The sequence below is a fragment of the Microcaecilia unicolor genome, chromosome 6 (assembly GCF_901765095.1).
Source record: "Microcaecilia unicolor chromosome 6, aMicUni1.1, whole genome shotgun sequence".
Taxonomy (NCBI): Eukaryota; Metazoa; Chordata; class Amphibia; order Gymnophiona; family Siphonopidae; genus Microcaecilia; species Microcaecilia unicolor.
Window position 1 is genome coordinate 295476620 of NC_044036.1, and position 24512 is coordinate 295501131.

Sequence of the window (24512 nt, forward strand, 5' to 3'; positions counted from 1 at the left end):
AGATTCTTCATCTTAAAAAGTAAAGAAATTGGGAATAATAATCTACATCATTAGGCCAAAATAAATTTCTCACCTATGTTAATATTAACAGAAAAAGGAAACATGACTTCCTTCCTAATCCTGTAGTTGTACAAGCTGCACTGGATCATAAAATACGTAATTAGAATCTGGAAATGTAATTAAACACTTCAAGGGAATTTTGAACAGAAACTAGCTCCAAGAACAAGTGTATGCAACTTTAACTGAAGAAAACGTTTCTACGTAGTTGTGTGGCTCGAGCCACAGCAGGAAAAATTGGAACCTTACCACCGAAAAACAAAAAAGCTTTTCTTCTTAAAGTAAGTTTTCAGCACAGCTATCTAATTAGTTTCACAGGAGAATGACACCAGGATGGTAGCTCGAACTTTGTGGTTCCTTATTCTTAATTATTTTTTTAATATATATATAATATATTGAAAGAGTCATTGTAATATTCTTTGTTTCATTCTCTATTCCTCTCCTATTAATTGCTAACATTCTGTTTACTGTACACTGAACAGAAGATTTCAACATATTATTCACAATTACCCATAGATCTTTTTTCTTGGCGGTGACTCCTAATGAAGAACCTAGCATTGTGTAGCTATAATTTGGATTGCACCACTTTGCATGTGTCCATATTAGATTTTATCTACCATTGTTACCTTGGATTGTTACTTTATGTAATGACTGATTTTCTATATGATTATTTTACTCAAATTATATTTGAAAATTGAATTGAAATAAAGTTAAAAAAGAAATCTACCATTTGGATGCTCATTCTTGCACAGTTGTCCTAAAATTTCTCACAGTCTGCATGCAATTTCATTTAACAAATTTTAATAAGTTTTTGTCATCTGCAGTTTCTGTCATTCTTATTTCTAGATAATTTATAAATATGTTAAAAAAGGCCGGTCCCATACAGATTCCTGTGTCATTCCATATTCAAACTCTTCCAGTGAGAAAATTGTCAATGTAACCCTTCTCTCTGTTTTCTGCTTTTTAACCACTTCACAATATACAGCAGGACATTGCCTCCTATTTGGCTTTTTAGTTTCCTCAGCAGTCTCTCTTGAGGGACTTTATCAAAAACTTTCTGAAAATGTAGATACACTACATCAGCTGGCTCAGTTTTATCCACTTTTATTTACGCATTCAAAAAAATACAGCAGATTGGTGAGACAAGACTTCCCTTGGCTAAATCCATGTTGATTCTATCCATCAAACCAAATTTGTCTGTATGTTCAGTAATTTTTTTCTTTATAATAGTTTCTACTATTTTTCCTGGCACTGACATTGGGCTCAGTCAGTGGTCTGTAGTTCCCCAGATCACCCCTGGAACCTTTTTAAGACATTGGCATTACATTGGCCACTTTCCAATCTTGTTACTGTGGATAATTTTAATGATAGATTGCAGATTACTAATCGTAGTTCCTTTTCATCCTGCTAGACAAGTCCACACCAATAGGTTATGTCCCCTATCAGCAGATGGAGACCAGAAGCTGAAGTTGAACTCTAGTGATATCATTGGTATAAAGAGTGCTGCAGCCTGGAAGTTGGAACTTGTCATTATTTCTCTGCCATCAGCAGATGGTACAGGTTGGATTCGTACAGCAGGAGTTTGTCATAGAGGCATGATTCCTAGAGGTGCAGTCCATGGCCAGTACCATAAAAGTCTAGTCCTATGATCAGTGTTTGACTTCCAGGGATTGGTCCACGAATCTTTCCCTGATTGAGTCTGGAGGTGCTATCCCCTCCATGGCCCCACATCTCAGCCTGTGGGCTTTTGCTTGGTGAGGCATGGTGACAAAAGGTTGTGGGCAGGTTTTGTACTAAACCCTATCCTACCCTATCCTCTGCCCCCAATCCCCAATAGGGCCTCTGCAGTCACTAATGGAAAAAAAAAAGTACAGCCCGTCTTTTAAAACTATGTTTTGGCAGGTCTGTGAGTTTGATAAAGTTTATTTAAAACAAAAAAAAAAAGTTTAAATTAATCAAGAAGGAGATTCAAGCAGAAGCACCATGCAGGCCTGGACAAGAGGATTTCTTGTGGTGGGGTAATAGTTGGGGAAGGGTTCCTGGCAGAGGCAGTCTTTCTTTTGTGGCAGCCGAAAGGGGTTTCTATGCCTGGTGGCAGTCGCTGTAGATCATATGGGAGTTGGAGGGTCAGCAGTGCTGCTGGCTGCTGGTGTGTGAAGGGAATACCCTTTCTGAAGTCCAACTTCTCTGAAGGAAAAAACTCCATAAGTCGTTTCGATGTTCCTGGAGGCCTTAGGCATTGTGATTCTCTGATACAAGAGCCTGGCTTGCTTAGGGATTCCTATATTAAAAGAGATCCAAAATCCTTTTGTAGATTTTTCCTATTATTCAAGTCTTTCAGGCTCTAATTTAGAAAACTTGAGTATTCTGCAAGCAAGTATATTTGTGGGTACAGCAATGGCTAACCACTCTCACTTAACGCCCGAGGAACAGAAGAAACTTATTCTTCTTAAAGTGGATGTCTTAGACCTCCTTTACAGTGGAAGTGTCTTCTGCTCTAAAGGATCTGCAGGATTTCAGGCTTGAATCTCTACTGAAACAAGCATGTCTCAGCCTTGGGTCTTCAACTTGCAGTATGCAGTGCTTATGTTTCCAGGTCCAGCAGAGTCATAACATAACTTCCCTGAATGTTCTTGAGGGGGCCTACTGAGCTGCACATCTGAAAATGTTTTTAGGCAAATGGCATAGCACTGGTTGTGTCATCCACATGATCTGGGTGGGCTGACAAATTGATCTACTGTTATAGTTTCTGAGATTTTACCTGACTGAAGGATTCAGGATGAGCTGTGTGCTTGTCTTTAAGCATACAAAACTTCCTTTCAGAACAACATTTGGCGAGACATCCATGGACCTTGGATTTCAGTTGCCCTCTGATGTGCTAATAGTGCTCTGCAAATGTATTCTTTACAGGAGCAGATAGGCTCACTTCTGACCAGTGGGTCTTGTATGTGATTAAACATAGGTACAATTTGGAATACTCATGTCCTCTCACAGATTCTATTTATTCCACCTCTGCCCCCAGCAAGGTGGAAACTGTATTTGCCACACTGCAAGTCTTCTATGCCTAGGAGCGATGGATCTAGAGGCTTAAAGGAAAGCTGAACGTTATTTTGTTTACTTCATGGTGCCAAAAAAATGGAAGGCACATTTCATCTGATTCTAGATGTCAAAGGAGTGAACTGCTCATTGTGTGTTCTGTCCTTCAGAATGGCAATATTAAGATCAGTAATATTGGCTATGCAGCTGGGACAGTTTTCTCAGCCTTGGTGCTCAAATAGGCTTATGTACGTTTCTTCTCAGTATTACAGATGCTTAAAATTCTCCACACTGGTCCAGCATTTCCAGTTGCAAAGCTTGTTTGTTTGGCAGCTTCTTCCTGAAACTTCTCTGAGGTGGTGCTAGTAGTTGCAGTTTTTCATCTAGAAGGTACTGGAGTACATATTTGTTCAACTAGCTGTTTTGGGCACATACTCAACAAGACACAGAGAGATGACAGCCTGATTCCTTCTCTCTGCGTTTCCTACACTGAGCACTTCGCCTTTCCAAGAGTGACTTTTGAGCCTTGCTGTGCATAGAGAATGATTTTTTTTCTCTTGCTGTGTCGTCCCTTCTCATCCTGGTGTTTTTTCAGCATAGACTACAAGGAAGATTGGTTTGGGGGTCCTTAAAGGTTTAAGTTGCACCTTTCTCATGCTTTCAAGCCCTCTGGTAAGGTCCTCTCTGGCAACTCATCTGGCTATGGTGTAATCGTCGCATATCCATCTTTCTGTATGTCCCTCCTCTCCTGAGTGTGTTAAACCTCTCCCTCAATGTGCCAGGACTTCCGCCTTTTCAGCCCTTAATAGTGGGACATTAAAGGTTCTTACCCTCATCAAGTATAAGTAATCACAAACTAAAAATAGAAATATGTAAACAAAAATGAAACTGAACTCCCAAAGAAGCTAGACACTGCATATAAACCAACAACCTAAGAAAGTGATGCATACCCCATCTATCGAGCTATATATTTAAATATATAAATATAGCAGGTGTAAATTTCAAAACTTTCATATTCCAATCACTACATTCCAAATTAAGAAATTAAAAATCAAACAAAAAAACAAAGAAAATAAGTTGATACATTTTTATTGAACTAATACATTTTTCGACTAGCTTTCGGAGGCCAAACCTTCCTTCTGTAGGTATACTGTCCTGACCTGAGGAAGAAGGTTTGGGCTCTGAAAGCTAGTAAAAAATGTATTAAATTAGTCCAATAAAAAGGTATCACTTTATTTTCCATTTTTTAAAAAATGTATTAACCTTTAGAGTAGACTAACATAGAGGGGCATAATTGAACGTCGCCGGCGATCTATTTTGGCGGCGGCACTACAGCTGGCCGGAACCGTATTATTGAAAAAGATGGCCGGCCATCTTTTTTTTCGATAATACGGTTTGGCCTGGCCAAATGCCAGAGTTCGCCGGGTTTGAGAAGGCCGGTTTTGTTTTTCAGCGATAATGGAAAAAATGCCGGCGATCTCCAACCCGGCGACATCCAAGGCATTTGGTCGTGGAAGGAGCCAGCATTTGTAGTGCACTGGTTACCCTGACATGCCAATACACCAACCGGTCACCCTAGGGGGCACTTCTAAAAATTAAAAAAATATATACAAATACCTCCCAGGTGCATAGCTCCTTTACCTTGGGTGCTGAGCCCCCCAAATCCTCCCCAAAACCCACTCCCCACAACTCTACACCACTACCATAGTACTTATTTTTTTTTGTTACATTTGTACCCCGCGCACCTACATGTGGGTAGAGTGGGTTTTGGGGGGGGGGGTTGGAGGGCTCAACACTTACCACCACAAGTGTAACAGGTAGGGGGGGATGGGCCTGGGTCCACCTGCCTGAAGTCCACTACAACCAACATAAACTGTTCCAGGGACCTGCATACTTCTTTCAGGGAGCTGGGTATGACATTTGAGGCTGGCATACAGGCTGGCAAAAAAGTTTTTATTTTTATTGTTTTAGTATGGGAGGGGGTTGGTGACCACTGGGGGAGTATGGGGAGGTCATCCCCCATTCCCTCCGGTGGTCATCTGGTCAGTTGGGGCCTTTTTGAGGCTTGGTTGTGAAAATAAAAGGACCAAGTAAAAGCGGCGAAATACTGATTAACGCCGCTTTTTTTTCCCCCATTATCCGCAAAAGCCGGCCATCTGGTAGCCACGCCCATGCCCACCCATGTCCCGCCTTCGCTACGCTGCCAACACGCCCCCTTGAACATTTGCCTGCACGGCGATGGTGTCAAAAAAGCCGCTTTCGATTATATGGATTTCGCCGCTTTTGAGAGATCGCCGGCCATCTCCCGATTTATGTCAGAAGATGCCCGGCGATCACTTTCGAAAATAAGCCTGATAGCTACCACATTACTTTTTTGTACTTTTGTTATCTGTCCTTATAATATTTCTAATTGTGTTGATTCTGGTCTTCTACTTTCTTCTGTCTTCTTTTAACTCTCTTGATAGGGTTCCCTGTCTATTTGCCATTTTATCTTTCCTGTCTTCTTTATTTCCTCCACTATATCCATCTCCAACATTGATCTTTCCCTTTTAGCTTTCTTTCTTTTATTTTTTTGCCTCTCTGCCCAGATTTCATTCATTCTTACTGTCAAATTTCCACCTTTTTACTGTGTCTACCTACAGCTTTCGATTTCTTTCTCTCATTCTCCTTCCTTTTATTTCCTAGTTTTTCACTGACTCTATCGTTTCCCCCTTCCATCCTCTTTTCTCACTCCTCTTTCTCTCTCTTCCCCTTTCCATTCAGAGTCTCTTCTTTTCCCTCCCCTATACACAATAGGCATTTTCTATCCTCCATCTCCTCTTCCCCTTCCATCTGGCATCTGCCTTCTCTCTATATCTTGTTTCATCCAGTATTTCTCCTCTCTTTTCCCTCTTCCATCCACCATTCCTCTCCCCCTTCCATCCAGCATCTCCCCTTTCTATCTTCCCCTCTTCTATCCAGCATCTGCCCTCTCCCCATTCCATCCAGTATTTATCCTCTCTTCTTTCCTCTTCTACCCCTTTCCATCCAGCATTCCCTCTCTCTCTTTCCCTCCTCTTTCCATCCAGTATTTCTTCTCTCTTCCCCTTCTAGTCAGCATCTCCCCCTCTCTTTACCCTTTCCATATTCCATGCAACATCTCTCCCCTTCTGCCCCCTTTTCATCCAGCATCCTCTCTCTCTCTCCACACTTTCCCTATTCCATACATCTCTCTCCCTTGCACCTTTTTCCTTCTAGCATCTCCTCCCACTTTCTCTCTCCACCCTTTCCATCCATTCTCTCCCCCCTTCTAGCTAGCATCTCCCCCCTCTCTCTTTCTCTACCCCCAGCAATTAAAAAAAAAAGATATGGAGCCTCTACTGCCATGCACATGGCTGCTGCTCTGACAGTCCTACCCTCTCTGCTGCCCCCAGTAATTTGACAAAAAAAGGTATGGACCCTCTACCACCATGCATGTGGCTGCTGCTCTGCCGGTCCTACCATCTCTGAAACAGGAAATTCACATTAGAGGAGACAGGACTGGAAGACCAAGCAACCTCACCCAAAGAGGCAGCAGCGCCATGCCTGTTTTGTTTTGCATTGCTGCTGCTGTTCTTGAAGCAGCAGCGGTGGAGATGGCAGCAGGAGGATGGTGAAGAAGGATATGATTGGGGCTGGAGAAGCTTAGCCTCCCCAAGCCCCTTATATTGGGTGCTTATGTAATAGTGCCTCTGTATAAGTCTCTGGTGAGACTCCATTTAGAGTACTATGTACAGTTCTGGAAACTGTACCTTCAAAAAGATATAAACAAGATGGAGTTGATCCAGAGGGTGACTACTAAAATGGTTAGTGGTGTTTGTCATAAAGCATGTGGTGACAGAGTTAAAGATATCAATATGTTCACTTTGGAAGAAAGGCGGGAGAGGTGAGATATGATAAAGACATTTAAATACCTCCGTGGCATAAATGCACAGGAGGCAAGTCTCAATTGAATGGAATTTCTGGAATGAGGGGACATAGAATGGAGGTGAAAGAGTATAGATGCAGGAGTGGCCTAAGGAAATACTTCTTTTTGTAAAAGGTGGTGGATGCGTGGAAGTTTTCCAGAGGAGGTGGTGTAACTGAATTCAAGAAAGCATGGGACAAACACATAAGATTTCTAAGGGAAAGGAAGGCATAGTAGATGGTATGTACGGGCAGACTGGATAGGCCACATGGTCTTTATCAGCTGTTATTTTCTATGTTCTATGCTTCTTTAGAGTTGGGACGGGGTGGGGAGAAAGCTGGGATGGAAATAAGGCTGTATGTATGGGAGTGAAAGGGGTACATGGTGAATGGAGAAGTGGATTTTTATTGTTTTGTTTATTAAACTATTGATTTTTTTTACTCTATCTTCCCTGACTGTATTGGTGTGGCATATGGATCAAATGTGTGAAATAAATGTTCTGAAGAGACAGTGTATTTGGACAAGCAGTTATTACAAAACTTATTCAATTGACAGCTAACTCCCCAAATTGTCTCCCCTGGTTGCCTCTCATAATCCAGAATCACTGTCTTGGGAGTCCATACTAATGTGGCTCATTTCATCCTGCTTGTTGGGCAAAGAAGGTGCAGTTGATTACCTGACTCCACAGACAGCAAGATAAATCAAACACACAATCCCCCCCCCCCCACCTACAAATTGATTCCTAAGCTATATAAATAAATTGAGGGGCCCAGTGAGGTGGCAACTGTGTGGTAACAACTATGCATTCTCAAAAAAGCTGCCTTGTTTGTTCTGAGCTCAAGAGTGCTGGTCTCTTGGATGATGTCACCTGCTAGCCTGACTGATTTTCTTGCTGTCAGTTGAGAACCCTTATTTCAGGTAAGCAACTGAGCTTAATGTGTGTGTAGTTTTAATTGCACCAAGGTGAGGGGAAGGGGCCAGTAATCACACATTTTCCTGTGGAGAATCACATCTGATTATAGCCTCCTTAATAATTAAAATGTTTAGCAGCTGTTGGCACCAATGTTATGGTCTTCCGTAGACAGGTGGCAACTCATAAGACACCAGTAATCACAAGTCATGTAGGCAGTATCTTGGCTGCTGCTAATTTTACTGCAGATGGATCATGTACCATGTTCGTCTCTGAGCCACATGGTCTCAGTTCCTCAAAAATCAAAATGCTGGATTAGAATATGTATTGAAAAGGTTGTTTCACCATGCCAGTACTAATGGATGGGGAACTAGGGGATGGGACTTTTGACATACTGCCTTTCTGTGGTTACAATGAAAGTGATTTACATATTATATACAGGTACTTACTTTGTACCTGGGACAATGGGAGTTTGAGTGACTTGCCCAGAGTCACAAGGAGCTGCAGTGGGAATTAAAACCTGTTTTCCCAGGTTCTCAGGCTTCTGCACTAGCCACCAACCACTAGGCTAATTCTCCTCCACTACAATACTAATGGCAGATGAACACCCAGAGGGGAACAGCACCACACAAGAAATCCAATCTACTATGCCAGAGCAATGTCAAAGTCCAAGCAGACAAGGACCCTTAAGAGCCTTTACCATCCTAGACCCCCTAGAGAATATCCACTGAGGAGATGGAGCAGCATAAGTCCTATATATCTTGGAAATGTGAACACACAGTTGTTTCAGAACAGGGTGTCTATCTGAAATGCCCCAAATGGTGCTTATATTAGCATATAAATTCTCTCACACAAATTTACACGTGCTCCAAAAAGGTGAAATGTGTGCATATATTCCATGAACATGCATGCATATTTAGAATCCTTCTCAATAACATCCACTGCATATAAGCTATCTTCAAACTATCACTCTACTAATTTGTATAAAAATACTTTAATCTTTTTTCAGCAGTCATGCCTGCTATTACTCAGGACTACATTTGGGGTAGGAAAAAGCCTCAAAATCCAGAGAGCAAACACATTTTAGGCTATCAAATAATCCATTATAGTCTTAAAGAACCTCCCCTATTTTTGATCCTTTTTTTGCGTCAGTTCATTTACTCAATGTGCTCAGTGTGAAAACTTTACAAACTTAGACTTCTCTTTCTTTCTATGACAGTCTTATTTCTCTTGAATCGTTTTACTCTCCACAGTTACCTCAGTACTAATACAATCTGACACTGTCAGCATTTTGCAGCCCATCAGCTGCTGTGTCAGGGACCTTATTGCAACTCTGGGTGCTGCCTCTCAAAGTTTTTCTGCAAAACAATATTGTAATCAGTCAATTCCACCCTCCTTTCATCTTATTCCAGGGCTTGAAAAGACACTTACTTCAGTAATTATACCTGGGGCACAAAAAAATTGATAAACACTGACCCCTGATATTCAAAAGCATTTGACAGGCCAGGATTGGCATCTGGATGGTTAAATGCCACATAACTGTCTATCTGCGAATTTTTAGCGGGATATGGCCATCCATGACCCACTGAAAATTTGCGATTAGCAGCTAGCCAGTTATAACCGGCTATTTGCCGATTTTCAGTGCAAGTCTGGTGGCCACATTTGGCTGCATGAATACCAGGCTTGTCTGTGGCTGGTTCAGACTTAACCGACAAGCACTGAACATTGGCTTGGCCAGTTAAGTTTGACTCTTTCCTGAGAAGGTAATTGAATCAATTCCCCCAACGACCCCAACTATCCAGCCAATTTCCTCTCAGAGCCTAGGACCTGAAAGTCTTGACATACAGTAAATAGGGAGCTTGGGTTGTATGTCAACACCTCCAAAAGCTACATCATAAATAAACAGTTGAAAATTCAAAATGTAAACTATATCTTTGGATGGTTCCAAAAGTCTCAGTCTTCCTCTTAGTGATATATTGGCTGTTTTGAGAACTGCCACTTTTAAGCCCCTGGTCCCTTACACTTTTCAAATAGCCTTCGATGGCAGTGTCTTGTGTCATAAATGTAGCTGAATCAGCTGAAAAAGTACAACCTTAACTCAAACAATCTGAAAGAGTACTATCAATTAAAGAGATCAGCTAGGGAGTAGCAAGTAACCCTGTATTGCCCCCTGTTCATCCTTGTAAAGACAGTGGGCAATTTCTTGATGGACACACATTTCATATATTTCATAGTAGCAGCTCCTAAATCTAAGAGAGCTCCTTGCTGATCAGCAACAGACAACTAGTCACAGATAGTAATGAGGGATCAGGAGTTCCTTCAGTCCTTCTGTCTATGTGAGGATATTAGATAAGGGTCCCCCAGGTCTGTCAAACTAGAGTGGGGAGAGGATACCTAAATTACTGATTGAAACAGCAATTTCAAACAAAATGCCTTTAGGCCCACCATCCTATTCAGAGAATGTAATGCTCTTAGGAGAACAGAGAGTTAATGGAAATGAGGAAGAATGTGAAAATATGCTAACCAAGCTGGAAGAGACTTGTGGGAGATTATAGATGAAAATGCAATAGAGGATAAAAGAAAAGAGTGGGGAGTTGTGAGAAATGTTTAAATATATTGCGTTTTCATATAACATAGTTGCAAAAGTAGAATATAGGCCCTAGTTAAGCCCTTTTATAACAGAAAGCATTACACAAAGGAACTGTATTTCTCTGTAAGAAAGGAAGGGGGGGGGGGGTGTAAGAAGCCCACAAACTGCTGGCATGCAAACTTCAAAGTCAGGCCCCAGAGTTGAGATAAACTGTAGCACTAGACCATGAAGGGAGAGAAAATGGGGGCTGTAAAAACTTAAAGGACAGCCATCTGCAAGTTGTGAACTCTAAAGGAAGAAAGCAGAAGGGAAGGGGTTAGGAGGGAGGGAGAAATTCCGGGTACTAGCTTGTTAAGCAGAACAAAGGCAGGCTTGTTCTATGGAAAGTTTTCACAGAGAAGGATGCAAGGGGAGGGGGGTATATGTGATCAGTGTCCAATGAGACAACTTAGGGAGCAGACAAAGACAATATTTATTTATTATATTTGTATCCCGCACTTTCCCACTAAAAGCAGGCTCAATGCGGCTTACATAGTAATAGGTAACACAGAATTTTGTTATGTAAAGTAGGAAATTAAGTATAACATAATAGAAGGATGGATGGGTAGTAAATGGATGGGTAGGTAGGTAGAGACAGGTGATAGAGAGAGGAGGGTAAAGTGGGAGATAGATTCTGGGTCAATGTCGTTTTCTCTTCAGTATATGTAAGGTAGATGGGTTCATGAGATTAATCTGGGTCTTTTGGGTAGGCTTGTTTGAATAGATGGGTTTTTAGTGCTTTTCTGAATGGTAGGTGGTCATGGATTGCTCGGATAGGTCTAGGGAGAGCATTCCATAGACGGCTGCCCAGGAAGGAGAAATTGGATCCATAATAAGTTTTGTACTTGAGACCTTTACAGCTGGGGTAGTTCGGGTTGAGGTACTTTCGTGAGGATACAGACATGTTTCTTGCTGGAAGGTCGACCAGATTTATCATATAGTTCGGAGATTCTCCGTGTATTATCTTGTGGATTAAAATCTGGGCTTTGAAATTGATACGTTCTTTGATTGGGAGCCAGTGCAGTTTTGCTATATAATCTGTGGTTGTGGTAGAAGTTTTTGTGCCTGCTTGTTTTAGAGACACCCATTCTTGCAAGAGTGTACTTTTGATTTGTGAACAATAAATTAATTAAGATTTGCTTCATCAATCTGATTTTGTGAGTCCTATTTTGGTATAGGTTTTCAGGTTATCTGGGGGCTATTTATAACAATTACCTCCTTGAGGATAAGGCTTAAAGAGGCCTGCAAATGATAAATATGCAATACCTCCAGCCAAAGAGGAGAAAACATTAATTGCCTCACTTCCCCCCTCCCTCCAACATTTACAAGCACATCAGTAGGATTTTTGAATGCCAGGGGGCAGGAATGGAGTAAGCATTAGTCAGTCCAAAAACAATAAATCCTCATCTCCAGCCCAGAGTCTGTAGTCTCATCCTCTGGGCTCCTTCAAAGGGCTTCCAGATGAGTGGTCACCCTTAGGCAGTCACTGGCAGCTAGCACTGCAGCAACTTAGGGAGGAGGTTATCAGACTGCATTAGCACAAATGCAAACACCATTAATGCAAATAATGCAATTTTCCCCTTAAAATGATCTCTATTCCGGACCATTGACCCACTCCCAAGCTCAACTGCAGGCGAATTGGTACTTGAGTGCGGTGTTTGTGTGGTCCCCTGTGATACCATGACCGGAGAAAGAGAAAATGAATTGTTTTTTCTATGGCCCTTATTGAGGGGTTTGTGGACCTGAGCTAATGGCACGAGACCTGGGTTACATAAAGCTAGTGCCCTATTGGGGCATTGGGAGTAAAATAAAAGAACTTTAGCCTGTGGATTACAAATTTTCTGTGCCCGGGTTACATAGTAATGAGATGCAAAACATAGAAATGCATGTAAAGCAGTCTTTACTATGTAAATACTATCCTTATAAGGAAAACTGATGCCCCCCCCCCCCCCAGCAGTAGTACTACAAGATTATCATTAGGGGTTCTGGTGCCATTTTGGATAATGACGATGGAGAGGGCAGAAATTACTGGACCACCAGGGATTTGTGCTGGTAGATTGTGTGTGTGTGTGTGTGTGGGGGGGGGGGGGGGGTAGGGGTGGATGTCTGGATTAGGGATGTGAGTATCCTGATCGGGGGATTGGGGTGATCATTGAGGAGGTTTGGTTGAGCATTGGGGGAGGTGGGAATGTTGATCAGGGGTTGGGGTGAACATCAGGGGTTAAAGATGTTGATCAGGGGGGTTTGGGGTGAATATCGGGGGATGGGAATGTTGATTGGGGGATTGGGGTGACCATCAGGTGATTAGCAGCACCGGTGGCCCCTTTAAAATGTGGCCCAGGAGCATCGGGCCATGGCTTATGGAATAATGCTGCTTGCGAGGTAGCTCACAAGCAGTATTATTCTTTACCACGGGAGTCAGCAACCAGTGGTACTGAGATACTGCAGGTTGGTGACTCCTGTGGTAAATCAAGCTGCATTAAAAACGTCTCTTGTAACATAGTTTGATAACTACCCCCCTTTAGCTTATAAAGCATCAGCTGTCATGATATAATAATATCACTCAAGGGACTGGCTTGGCACAAGGCCTGTCCTTCACTATGACTTCTTTCATAGAGGACTGGAGGTAGGAGGGCAGCTTTGGAGGCCGAAATCTCCCCTCAGCAATCAAGCAAGTTCCAATCTGGTTTTGCTAAGGTTTGCCTACTTTTTATGCATGTACACCCTTGAGCAATTTTATAACAGCTATTTTCTATGTGTAAAACATGCTTTACATGTGGAAAATACTCTATAAAATTAACTCCAAATTGAAGAATCTTGACAAAAATGTTATGGTGAACATCTGATTATCCTACAGAGATTGTGTATTATATACACTTTCTGCAAGTTTTATCTCCTTGTACCCTGCCAAATTCAAAATGATTACATCAGTGACATAGCAAGGACTGAATGGGCCCTGGGTGGAAAAATTAAGATGGACACCCTATAACGGCATCTCTCCCAAGGTATTTATTTATTTATTTGTAACACTTATACCCCACGCTTTCCCACTTATTAGCAGGTTCAATGCGGCTTACATAGTATAACAGGTTTACAAAGTAACATAGAATGGATAACAACTGTAATATAGTGTATAAAGAGGTGGGCAATTAGATGTGGGTAAGTAAGATGCGTAAGGGAGGAGGGTGGTAGAGGTGGGGAATGGGAGGAGGGTGTGCATTGGGATAGTGTGTTGTTAATTAAGGAAGAATGTATAATGAGGGTTGGAAGAGGGATGAATTTAGAAAGGGATTAAGTAGGGAAGCATATTCCAGGTTCTGTCTTATAGTCTGATCCGGGTAGCGCAGATGGACTCCAAATTTAAGTCAGGTCATTTGTATAGGCTTGTTTGAAGAGGTAAGTTTTTAGCAGCTTTCGGAAGGGTAAGTGGTCATTAACTATTCAGTGGGGACTGGGAGAGGGGAGTGGAGGAGGAGAAATCCGTTCAAAGCTGCAGTAAACAAACCTTGCAAAAACCTTGCACTCTAGACCTATATAGAAAACCTGTCATAGTAATAGAAATAGAAACTGAAATGCAAGACATATTACAATTGATAAATTCAGAAAAAAAATACTTTTTTTCTACCTTTGTTGTTTCTTTTTCTGTTTTTCTCTGTTTTTTCCTAACTCTCTTTCCATGGTCTCCTGTCATTTTGATATTTCTTCTCTCTATGTCTACTATCCATCTTTCGTCCCTATCCCTGTTCTCCCCTCATGTTCAGCACCTGCCCACTCAGTGTCCCAATCCCTCTCTTGTGTCCAGCATCTCTTCTCTGTTTCCCTGTCCCTCCACTTATCCACCTAGTTACCTCTCTTTTCCCTCTCCTTCCACACTGCCCACCTGTAATACATGGGATTGAAGGTCAGCTGGGGATGGAATGAGTGGAATGTTTTGGCTGTAATTATGTGTTGATATTCTCTGTTATGGGAAACAGGCTAGTTGTTTAAGGGATGCCAGCACCTCTGGGAAAGGCACCTTCAACCTGTGCAGGTCTGGGGGAGTTATTCTCTGTTATGGTGGTTGTTTAAGGGATGCCAGCACATCTGGGAAAGGCACCTTCAACCTGTGCAAGTCTGAGGAGTTATTCTCTGTTATGGGAAACAGGCTGGTTGTTTAAGGGATGCCAGCTTGTGCAAGTCTGGGAAAGGCACCTTTGTTTCACACTATAAAAGAGGGGGGAGCACGGGACTTGCTTTAGAAGCTTGCCTGAACGTAGGGACGCCTTGTTCAGTGAAGGGTATGTCCCTGCAATCTCTGAGGAAGAGCCAGTGCTTCCCTGGTGGTCTTCCCAGATGCTGACTGAATTGCAGGTGCTGTAAGTATCTTGGTGTATGTGTTCACATATGTATCACCAATAAAAGCGATATACCGCATATTGTGTCTGGTGGCTTTTGTGTTGTCATAAGCACAGCGCCCCCTAGTGTTACACCACCCCAGGACTAGTGTCTCTCCTTCTCTCTCCCCTCCCCTCTCCACACACTAGCATCACTCTCTCCCTCTACTGGTTCAGCATCTCTCCTTTTACTACTACTACTACATATCATTTCTAAAGTGCTACTAGACGTATGCAGCGCTGTACATTTTAACATGAAGAGACAAACAAGAGATAAGGGAATATTAAAGTGACGATTATAAAATAAGGGTTCTGAACAAGTGAATAAGGGTTAGGAGTTAAAAGCAGCATCAAAAAGGTGGGTCTTTAGCTTAGATTTGAAGACGGCCAGAGATGGAGCTTGACGTACCAGCTCAGGAAGTCTATTCCACGCATATGGTGCGACAAGATAAAAGGAACGGAGTCTGGAGTTAGCAGTGGAGGAGAAGGGTGCAGATAAGAGAGATTTACCCACTGAACGGAGTTCCCAGGGAGGAATGTAGGGAGAGATGAGAGTGGAGAGGTACTGAGGAGCTGCAGAGTGAATGCACTTACAGGTCAATAAGAGGAGTTTGAACTGTATACGGAAATGGATAGAAAGCCAGTGAAGTGACTTGAGGAGAGGGCTAATATGAGCATAACAACACTGGCGGAATATTAGTCGTGCAGCAGAATTTTGAACAGATTGAAGAGGAGAGAGATGGCTAAGTGGGAGACCTATGATAAGCGAGTTGCAATAGTCTAACCGAGAGGTGATAAGAGTGTGGATGAGGGTTCTGGTAGTGTGCTCAGAAAGGAAAGGGTGAATTTTGGTGATATTATAGAGAAGAAACGACAGGTTTTAGCAGTCTGCTGAATATGTGCAGAAAAGGAGATGGAGGAGTCGACGATGATCCCAAGGTTACGAGCTGATGAGACAGGAAGGATGAGAGTGTTATCCACAGAAATAGAGAATGGGGGAGGAGGAGAGGTTGATTTAGGGGGAAAGATGAGAAGCTCAGTCTTGGTCATGTTTAGTTTCAGATGGCGCTGAGACATCCAGGCAGCAATGTCAGACAGGCAGGCTGATACTTTGGCCTGGATTTCGGCTGAGATTTCTGGTGTGGAGAGGTAGATCTGGGAATCATCAGCATAAAGATGATACTGAAAACCATGGGATGAGATCAGACTTCCAAGGGAAGAAGTATAGATGGAGAAAAGAAGGGGTCCCAGGACAGATCCCTGGATCAGGCGACCCTCAGGGGGAGGAATGCTGGCTTCGGCCTAACCCCTGGTAAGCCTTTCCTCAGCTGAGAGGTGCCCAGCTCTACCACCGGCTAACTTTCAGGTGCTGTGGAGGACTTGCAGCTCATCTGCATATCCTTTTCAGCCTTCTCCGGGGTGACTCCCAGGTCCACTCCGATCCACTCAGGGCCTCCGCTTTAGGTGTCCAGCTCTCCCACCAGGTGCTGTGGAGGACTTGCAGCCCTTCTGTATTTCCTCACAGCTGTATCCGGGGTGACTTGCAGGTCCACCCCGATCTTCCCAGGGTTCTTGCTCCAGGTGCCGTGCGCCTGATGGCGCGCGGGGCATTTTTCTCTTTACATTTATCTTTCTCCCAGTTACTACTTATGGCTCCAGTACACTTTTTCTTCTTGGTACTGTCCCTTCCTAATTTGTTTCTCCATCTTAAACCACTGTACACTGCAGGAACACATTGTCCATCATCTCACTATCTCTTTTTTTCCTCTTCCTTTTTCTCAGCTCTCAACCTTCAACATTTCCTTCCTTTCATTCATCCATCTCCTTTATATCTGAGTACATCTCGCCTTTGTCGCTGTCGTCGTACCTCTCCTACACTTCTTCGTACTCTCTTGCTCCTTCTGCTCTCTGCTGGGGACATTAATCCCAATCCTGGTCCTCCATATCAGCTCTCATCCTATTTGTGCAGGCCACACCATGATATCGCCAATCTAATTTCTGTTCCTCTCCTCCCCCTTCCTTCCCTGCCTTTCTCTTGCGCTCTGTGGAATGCCCGCTCTGTCTATAACAAACTTTCCTACATCCATGACCTCTTTATCTCTCGTACTCTCTATCTGCTTGCCCTAACTGAAACTTGGCTTTACCCTGAAGACTCTGCTTCAGTCGCAGCCTTATGCCATGGAGGTTATCTTTTCTCCCATACTCCTCGCCTGGTTGGCCGCGGAGGTGGTGTCGGGCTACTACTTTCACCCTCTTGTAGATTTCAACCTCTTCTTCTACTTCGGTTTCACTGTTTTTCTTCCTTTGAAGTCCACTCCATCTGTCTATTTGCTCCTCTGCCTCTCCGAGTAGCAGTCATTTATCGACCCCCTGATGTCCCTTTCTTCCTTTCTCACTGACTTTGATGCTTGGCTTTCCTTCTTTCTTGAACCTTCATCTCCTTCCCTCATTCTTGGGGATTTTAACATTCATGCTAATGATCCCTTTGACTCTTATGCTTTGCAGTTTCTTGCTTTATCATCCTCTTTCAACTGTGCTCCACTGCTCCCACTCACCAGAATGGCCACTGTCTTGATCTTATCCTCTTCTCAAATTGCTCATTCTCCAGTTTCTGTGCCTCAATTCTTCCCCTCTGACCATCATCTGATAACTTTCACACTTAAACACCCTCCTCCCCAGTCCCTTCCAATCTTAACCAATACATTTAGGAATCTTCAGGCTATTGACCCTTCTACTCTGTCCTCCAGTGTTTCAAATCTCTTCTCTACCACTATGTTATCCAAGTCTGTCAATGAGGCTGTCTCTTCCTATAATACTATTCTCTCCTCTACTCTGGATATTCTCGCTCCTCCCATTCCCTGTTCTGTAAAACGTACCAAACCCCAGCCTTGGCTGACCTCTAGAATCTGCTACCTACGTTCATGTGCCCGCTCTGCCGAACACCTTTGGCTGAAATCCCGTGCCCATGCTGACTTCATACATTTCAAATTCCTGCTGACCTCCTTCCAGTCTGCTCTTTTACTTGCCAAACAGGACTATTACATCCAGTTGACAAATTCTCTTGGCTCAAACCCTCGACGTCTCTTTGCCACACTGAACTCAAAGTGCCTTCACCTCCAACCCCCCCCCCCTTCACTTTTCCCCCAGACTCTGGCTGAGTTCTTTCATGATAAGGTTCATAAGATTAAACTTGAATTCTCAACCAGGTCACCTCCACCTCTCCTTTCCTTAGTCCATTCTCTCAACCCTCCAACCCATGCCTCCTTTTCTTCCTTTTCTGAAATCACTGAAGAGGAAACTACACATCTTATTTCCTCCTCAAAACTAACAACCCATTCCTCTGATCCTATTCCCACCCATCTACTTAACACTATCTCTCCTACTGTCATCCCTTTTATCTGTCATATCCTCAATCTTTCACTGTCCACTGCGACTGTTCCTGATGCCTTCAAACATGCCATAGTCACACCACTCCTTAAAAAAACCTTCATTGGACCCTACCTGTCCTTCCAACTATCGCCCCATCTGCCTCCTCCCTTTCCTATCCAAGATACTTGAACTTGCTGTTCACCGCCGTTGCCTTGACTTTCTTTCATCTCAAGCTATTCTTGATTCACTTCAATCTGGCTTTCGCCCCCTTCATTCAACTGAAACAGTGCTTGCTAAAGTCTCCAATGATCTGTTCCTGGCCAGATCCAAAGGTCTCTATTCTATCCTCATCCTTCTCGATCTATCTGCTGCTTTTGACACTGTTGATCACAACCTACTCCTTAATACGCTGTCCTCACTTGGATTTCAGGGCTCTGTTCTTTCCTGGTTTTCTTCTTATCTCTCCCAGCGTACCTTTAGTGTATACTCTAGTGGATCCTCCTCTACTTCTATCCCAGTCAGTTGGTGTACCTCAGGGATCTGTCCCTCTTCAGGGTCTCTCTCTCTCTTTTCCGTTCACTTATCTTTGGTGCAGCATCATCTCTTACCTTTTATTCCCCAGGTCTCTCTCTCTCTCTTCCCTCTAACTCAAACCTGCCTCAAAACCCACCCCCACCATTCAGGGGCCAACATCTCCCCCCCCCCAGCAAATTCAGTATACCTCTCTTTCTCTGCCCTTCTTCACGGGCCCAGCATCTCTCTAACCCCTTCTCTGCTCCCCCTGAAGGTCCCTATATTTCCCCCCCTCCCCCCCACAGGTCTTAGCATCTCCATAACCTCTCCCCCCTTACTTCCCTCCGGAACCTCAAAATCTGCAATGAGCAGCTGGTAGAAGCAGTAAACAGCCTGTCTCTGGCCAATGCTGCCAGGGCCTTTCCACTCTTGCATCCCATCTCTCTGATGTCACTTCTTGTTGGTGGAATGTGGCAGTGAAAAGGTCCTCTGGGAGCCGGCTGTTTACCTTGCTGCCTTTCAGCTGCTTGCTGCCCATTTTGGGGGCCTGGAGGAAGGGTGGGAGATGGGGAGAAATGCTGGGACCTGTGGGGGGGGGGGGGGGGGGGTGAAGGTGCAACGGTAGACAGCCCCTACCATTGGGCAGCCCTAGACATTTTGCCGAGCTCACTCAGTGGTAGCTACGCCCCTGGAATACCTCCAGAGCTAGTGTAGACAGGAGTACCAATTGGCCTTTCACTAGCATTTCTTTTTTTTCCTTTCAGGGACTTCCTACCCCGTGGATCAGGCATTGTTACAAGACGCCCGTTGGTCCTTCAGCTGGTAAACTGCCTCACAGGTATATATATATTTATTTTATGTATGTATTTATTTTAATTTCTTATATACCTCCTGCAAGCCCAAAAGCTATTGAAGCAGTGTTCATTCAGGTACAGTAAGTATTTTTCTGTCCATGGAGAGCTTACAATCTGAGCTTGCTGTACCTGAGGCACTGTAGCTATTGTCTCCTTTTTATCCATATTCAGCAGAAGGTAGTATCCTTTGAATATTGGGGTGAATGTAAGTGGCCACGGTTTATGTATGCTTGGACTGCGTAGTTAGATAAGAGCATAAGAATAACCAGTGGTCTATTTAGCCCAGTATCCTGCTTCCAGCAGTGGCCAGTCCAGGTCACATGTATCTGGCAGAAACCCAATTAGTAGCAAAATTCCATGCTACCAATCCCGGGGCAAGCAATGGCTTCACTCATGTCCATCTCACTAACAGACTATGGATTTTTCCTCCAGGAACTTGTCCAAACCTTTTTAAAACCCAGATAAACTAACTGCTGTTATCACATCCTCCGGCAGTGAGTTCCAGAGTTTAACTATTCTTTGAGTGAAAAAAATATTTTCTCCTATCTGTTTTTAATTATTTCCATGTAATTTCATTGAGTATCCCCTAGTCTTTGTACTTTTTGATTCACTTCTATCTGTTCTACACCACTCAGGATTTTATAGACCTCAATCATATCTTCCCTCAGCTGTCTCTTTTCCGAACTAAAGAGCTCTAATCTCTTTAGCCTTTCCTCATATGGGAGGAGTTCCATCAGCTTTATCATTTTGGTCGCTCTTTCTTTGAACCTTTTCTAATTGCACTATCTTTTTTGAGATACAGTGACCAGAATTGAATGTAATACTCAAGGTGAGGTCGCAACTGAATTAAAATGGAGAATAAATGTTGAAGGTTCCTCTGAGAAATGTTAAGGATCTGTGATCTTTTCATTGTTTGATTAGAGTATGCCGAGTTCCTGCACTGTAAGGGGAAGAAATTTGTTGATTTTGAAGAGGTTCGTCAGGAAATTGAGTCCGAGACAGATCGGATTACTGGTACCAACAAAGGGATTTCCCCTGTCCCTATTAACCTGCGGGTGTATTCCCCCAACGGTGAGTATAAGGTGGGTTACTATTACAGTGTGCTGTGCTGTCTTTTGTTTGTGGAGGGGTGGGGAGTTAAGCGCTCATTCTCATTCTGTTACTGAATCATTTCTGTGTTTTGGTATTTAATAAGTATTGGGGGGTAATTCTATAAGGAGGCGTGTACTTTAAGTGGTAAATTATGTTCCCACTTTGGGGTATTTTAATCATTTACATGTGGATATGGGAACAGATGCACATAAATGACCCAATGCAGAATACAGACTAATTGAAAAGTAAGTGGCATGACATGATGGCACATACTTTGTTGTAGGGCATGCACAGGGGTGCAGTTTGGGTGGAGTGTGGGCAGAGTGCACAAGTGAACATGTAGGACCTAATATTTAGAAAATGCTGAGCTCCTAAATCTATGTTCCTAAATTAACCTCATAAATTTGTGCCCTATTTTCAACCAAATTTAGGGGCATAACTTTTCAGCTGAAAATTAATTTTAATTTAGGAGCTTAAAAGCTATGCTCATAAATGTGGACTTCCATTCATTTGCCTAGATGTATGAGCCTAATTTATGAGCCTGGTGCTGAAAATCAGTGCTAAGCTCCTAACTTCGTTTCCATGCCCTAAATCCACCCCTGTTGCCACCTGTTTTTTATGCACTCAGCCCTAGTAAATTTTCAAAAGAGGCCAATTTATGAGCATAACTCTCAAAGTTTGGAGTATAAATATTATGAATATTGGGCCTACTTCCTTTTTGCAGGGCCTATAGCAGCGAGATTTTCGTTGCTGGGAAGCCAAAGGCCTAAAATATCTTTTTCAAGTGTTTGATAGTGATGGGAAGATGAAATCCTTTCAGGATTTGCAATGTTTCAGTCGACACCATGGGATTTAGGGCGGGAAAAAGAAGTTAAAAGCTTATTTTTCAGCAAAAGTGAATAAGAGTTATCAATCATTAACCTAATAGAACATCTTGAAAGTGATGAACAAATGATGGAAGAGTGCCTATCTGATATATCTGTAGATAGAGAATGGTCTACATTCAAATCTACATCAGTTCAAAAAAATGCAGCTTTTAGTTAAAAAGCTTGCACTGACATCGTGTTCTTTGGATGTTTGACCTTTTGTCCTGCTAAGAAATCCTCCTTTACGTTTTATAAATTGGTTAGTTCATTGGGCCAATTTGACTTTGAATCAAGGATGGTTTTCACAATCTATGGGAGATACTGTTTTAACCCCAGTTTCATGACTTATTGATTCAAACTTATCTCAGATTGCCAATCACCTTTCTTTACTAAATTGATTGAATTTGTAGTGCATTCTCAAATATTTGACCACATGCTGAGAGTAAATTTACTTCATGACTCTCAATATGGTTTTAGCAATTATCATAGCACAGAGACATTTTTATTACCTCTGATAACTGAAGTTAAGAATATGTTATGTAAAGGTAGAGACATAGTGCTACTCAGGGCTATTTTTGAGGGGGTACTTGGAGGTACTGAGGACCGGCACCTTTTCCATTGTCTGCCAAAATTGACCCATGGTCTCCAAGTTTTAATGAAAGAGTTCAGGCTCTACACACCAATTTTGCCTTGTCATAGATTCTGTGACTGGTTGCAGGGGGCCTGGCTATTGTGGGGTGGGTCCCTCAGTGATCACCCCACCCCTGAAGGGTGGCCTGGTATTTGAGTACCGGAACCTTTTTTGCTAGAAAAAATGCACTGGTGCTACTACAGTTTGATATATCTGCAGCTTTTGATATGGTTAATCACAATAAGTTACTTGTTATCAGAATTAGATTTCACAGTTACTGTGCTTCAGCTCTTTTGAAAAATAGGCAGTATTCTGTTGTTAAGGATTGTATATCTTCTTTCTTTTGGAGATCTCCCTGTGGGGTTCCACAAGGGTTGCCTATTTTTCCACTTCAATATAACATCTATATGAGCTCACTTGGAAATATACTGGAGATTGGTGTGAAACTTGTCATATGCAGATGATATTCTTATGTTGATTCCAGTGGACTCATTCCAAGACATTACCCTCTCTAAGATTAATAACTGTATGAAGGACATTAGTCATTGGTCTTTTTCTTTTATGCTTGTTAAACACAGATAAGACAAAAGTTATTTGGTTTAGAATAATACGGATAATATACCTACATATATTACCTGTTCTGTTGGTACTTAATCGGTAGTGAATAGAATTTCAAGAGTTCTTGTGTTATCTTACATCATGCTATGATGATGAATGCCCAGATTAACCATCTATTCCAGAAGGTTTTTTTAAAAGTTTAAACAACTTTGATAAGTTCATTCTTATTTTATTCCTAATCATTTCAAAGTGTTGGTGCAATTGTTAATTCTACCACAGTTGGACTATTGTAATTCCTTATATGTTAGTATTACAAGGAAAAGTGCTTTTTACTTTCTGGCCCCATTTTTGTGGAACAGTCTTCCCTTGTGTATAAGATCTGAGCCTTTGTTAAAGAATTTTAAAGTAACTCCTAAAACTTTCTTTTTTTCAAAAATGTAGAGAGTTTTACAATTTGTGGAACAGTAGAGCTTGAAGAGCATGCAGTAGTTGTGCAGCTATGTTTTATTTGCATTCTTGTATGATTGATTTCTTTCCTGTTTATTTTTGTCGTTCCGTTTCTTTTTCTTTGAGTTTATCTATTTTGTACATCACTTTAATTTATTTGTTAAAAAAAGCGATTCATCAATTGTAAATAAACATAAAGTGTAGTGGTGTTCCACTGTCTTTTTCTGTCGGAGTGCATAGTGATTGACATTGTGAAACCAGTTGCTGATATGTCTCACCCCACATGCTAAGTTATGGGAGTCTAGGTCTAATAAACCTTATGATGAGGTCTAAATAATGAATAGAAGAGATATTCTCACCCTTGTTCTCTGCCATAGATATGATCTCAACAGTGAGCGTATCTTTTGTTGGTCTGTTCAGAATAACCAAATAGGCAACATTTGAAATACGTAAAGCCATTGTGGCACATATTGTATAAATGAATACGAGCCATGAGGGAAGGGGACAACTTTTCCATTTCACCAATTTATCTCGTGTATTCAAGAGTAGAGGTCATGTATTAAGACTGAAAAGATTGGCAAAATTCACAGGAATATGAACTAAATATTTCAGAGAGCCCTGGGCCCAGGTGAGAGGAATCACATCTACCCACTGCTCCAATAGGAAATCATGTGATGGGAATGCCTCTGATTATATCAAATTAAGTTTTAAACCCGACAACAGCTCAGATTCATTGAATCTGTCAAAGATAGAACATAGGGAATTCTTGGGTTGCCAAGTGTCATGAGTATATCATCTGCAAAGACTAAAATTTTAAGTTCACCACCCATATGGATTCCCTGCACAGCATGATCCCTTCTAAGATAATGCAAAAAGGCACTCTAAAAATATTAAAAAATAACAAGGGTGAGAAGGGATAGCCCTGCCTAGTTCCTTGAAAGATGGAAAAAAAAAAATCTGATCAGACCCATTAACTAAAACTGCTGCATAAAGCACTTGCACAGCCTGTAAAAAATAGTATCAAGTTCATATTTTGAAAAAGATAGGGCCAACTCACCCCAGGGCCGTGCCGATGCGGTAAGCGAGGTAAGCGCCGCAGGGGGGCGCCCACCTCTGGAGGGCGCCGCCGCGGTGCTTACCCTCGCCCCGCGCCGCAAAGGCCTTTAAGTATTTTACCTGGGTCGCAGCAGCGTCAGTGAAAGCGCTGCCGACCAGCAAGGGCGGGGCGGTGGGGGCGGTCCGCCCCGAGTGT

At 42.5% G+C, this 24512-nt stretch overlaps 1 protein-coding gene across 7 annotated transcripts in view; it reads left to right on the top strand.

Moving 5' to 3' along the window:
* Positions 1–24512, top strand: part of DNM1 (dynamin 1) — a 195087-nt gene that overhangs the window by 33626 nt on the left and 136949 nt on the right. For 6 of the 7 annotated variants that reach the window (XM_030207928.1, XM_030207931.1, XM_030207929.1 and 3 more), the window contains exons 2-3: positions 19577–19650; positions 20588–20737. In XM_030207928.1, coding sequence (XP_030063788.1) covers positions 19577–19650; positions 20588–20737 — 224 coding nt within the window. Of the gene's footprint in view, positions 1–19576; positions 19651–20587; positions 20749–24512 lie in introns of those variants that run through there. The other variant, XM_030207933.1, reaches the window with a different exon arrangement.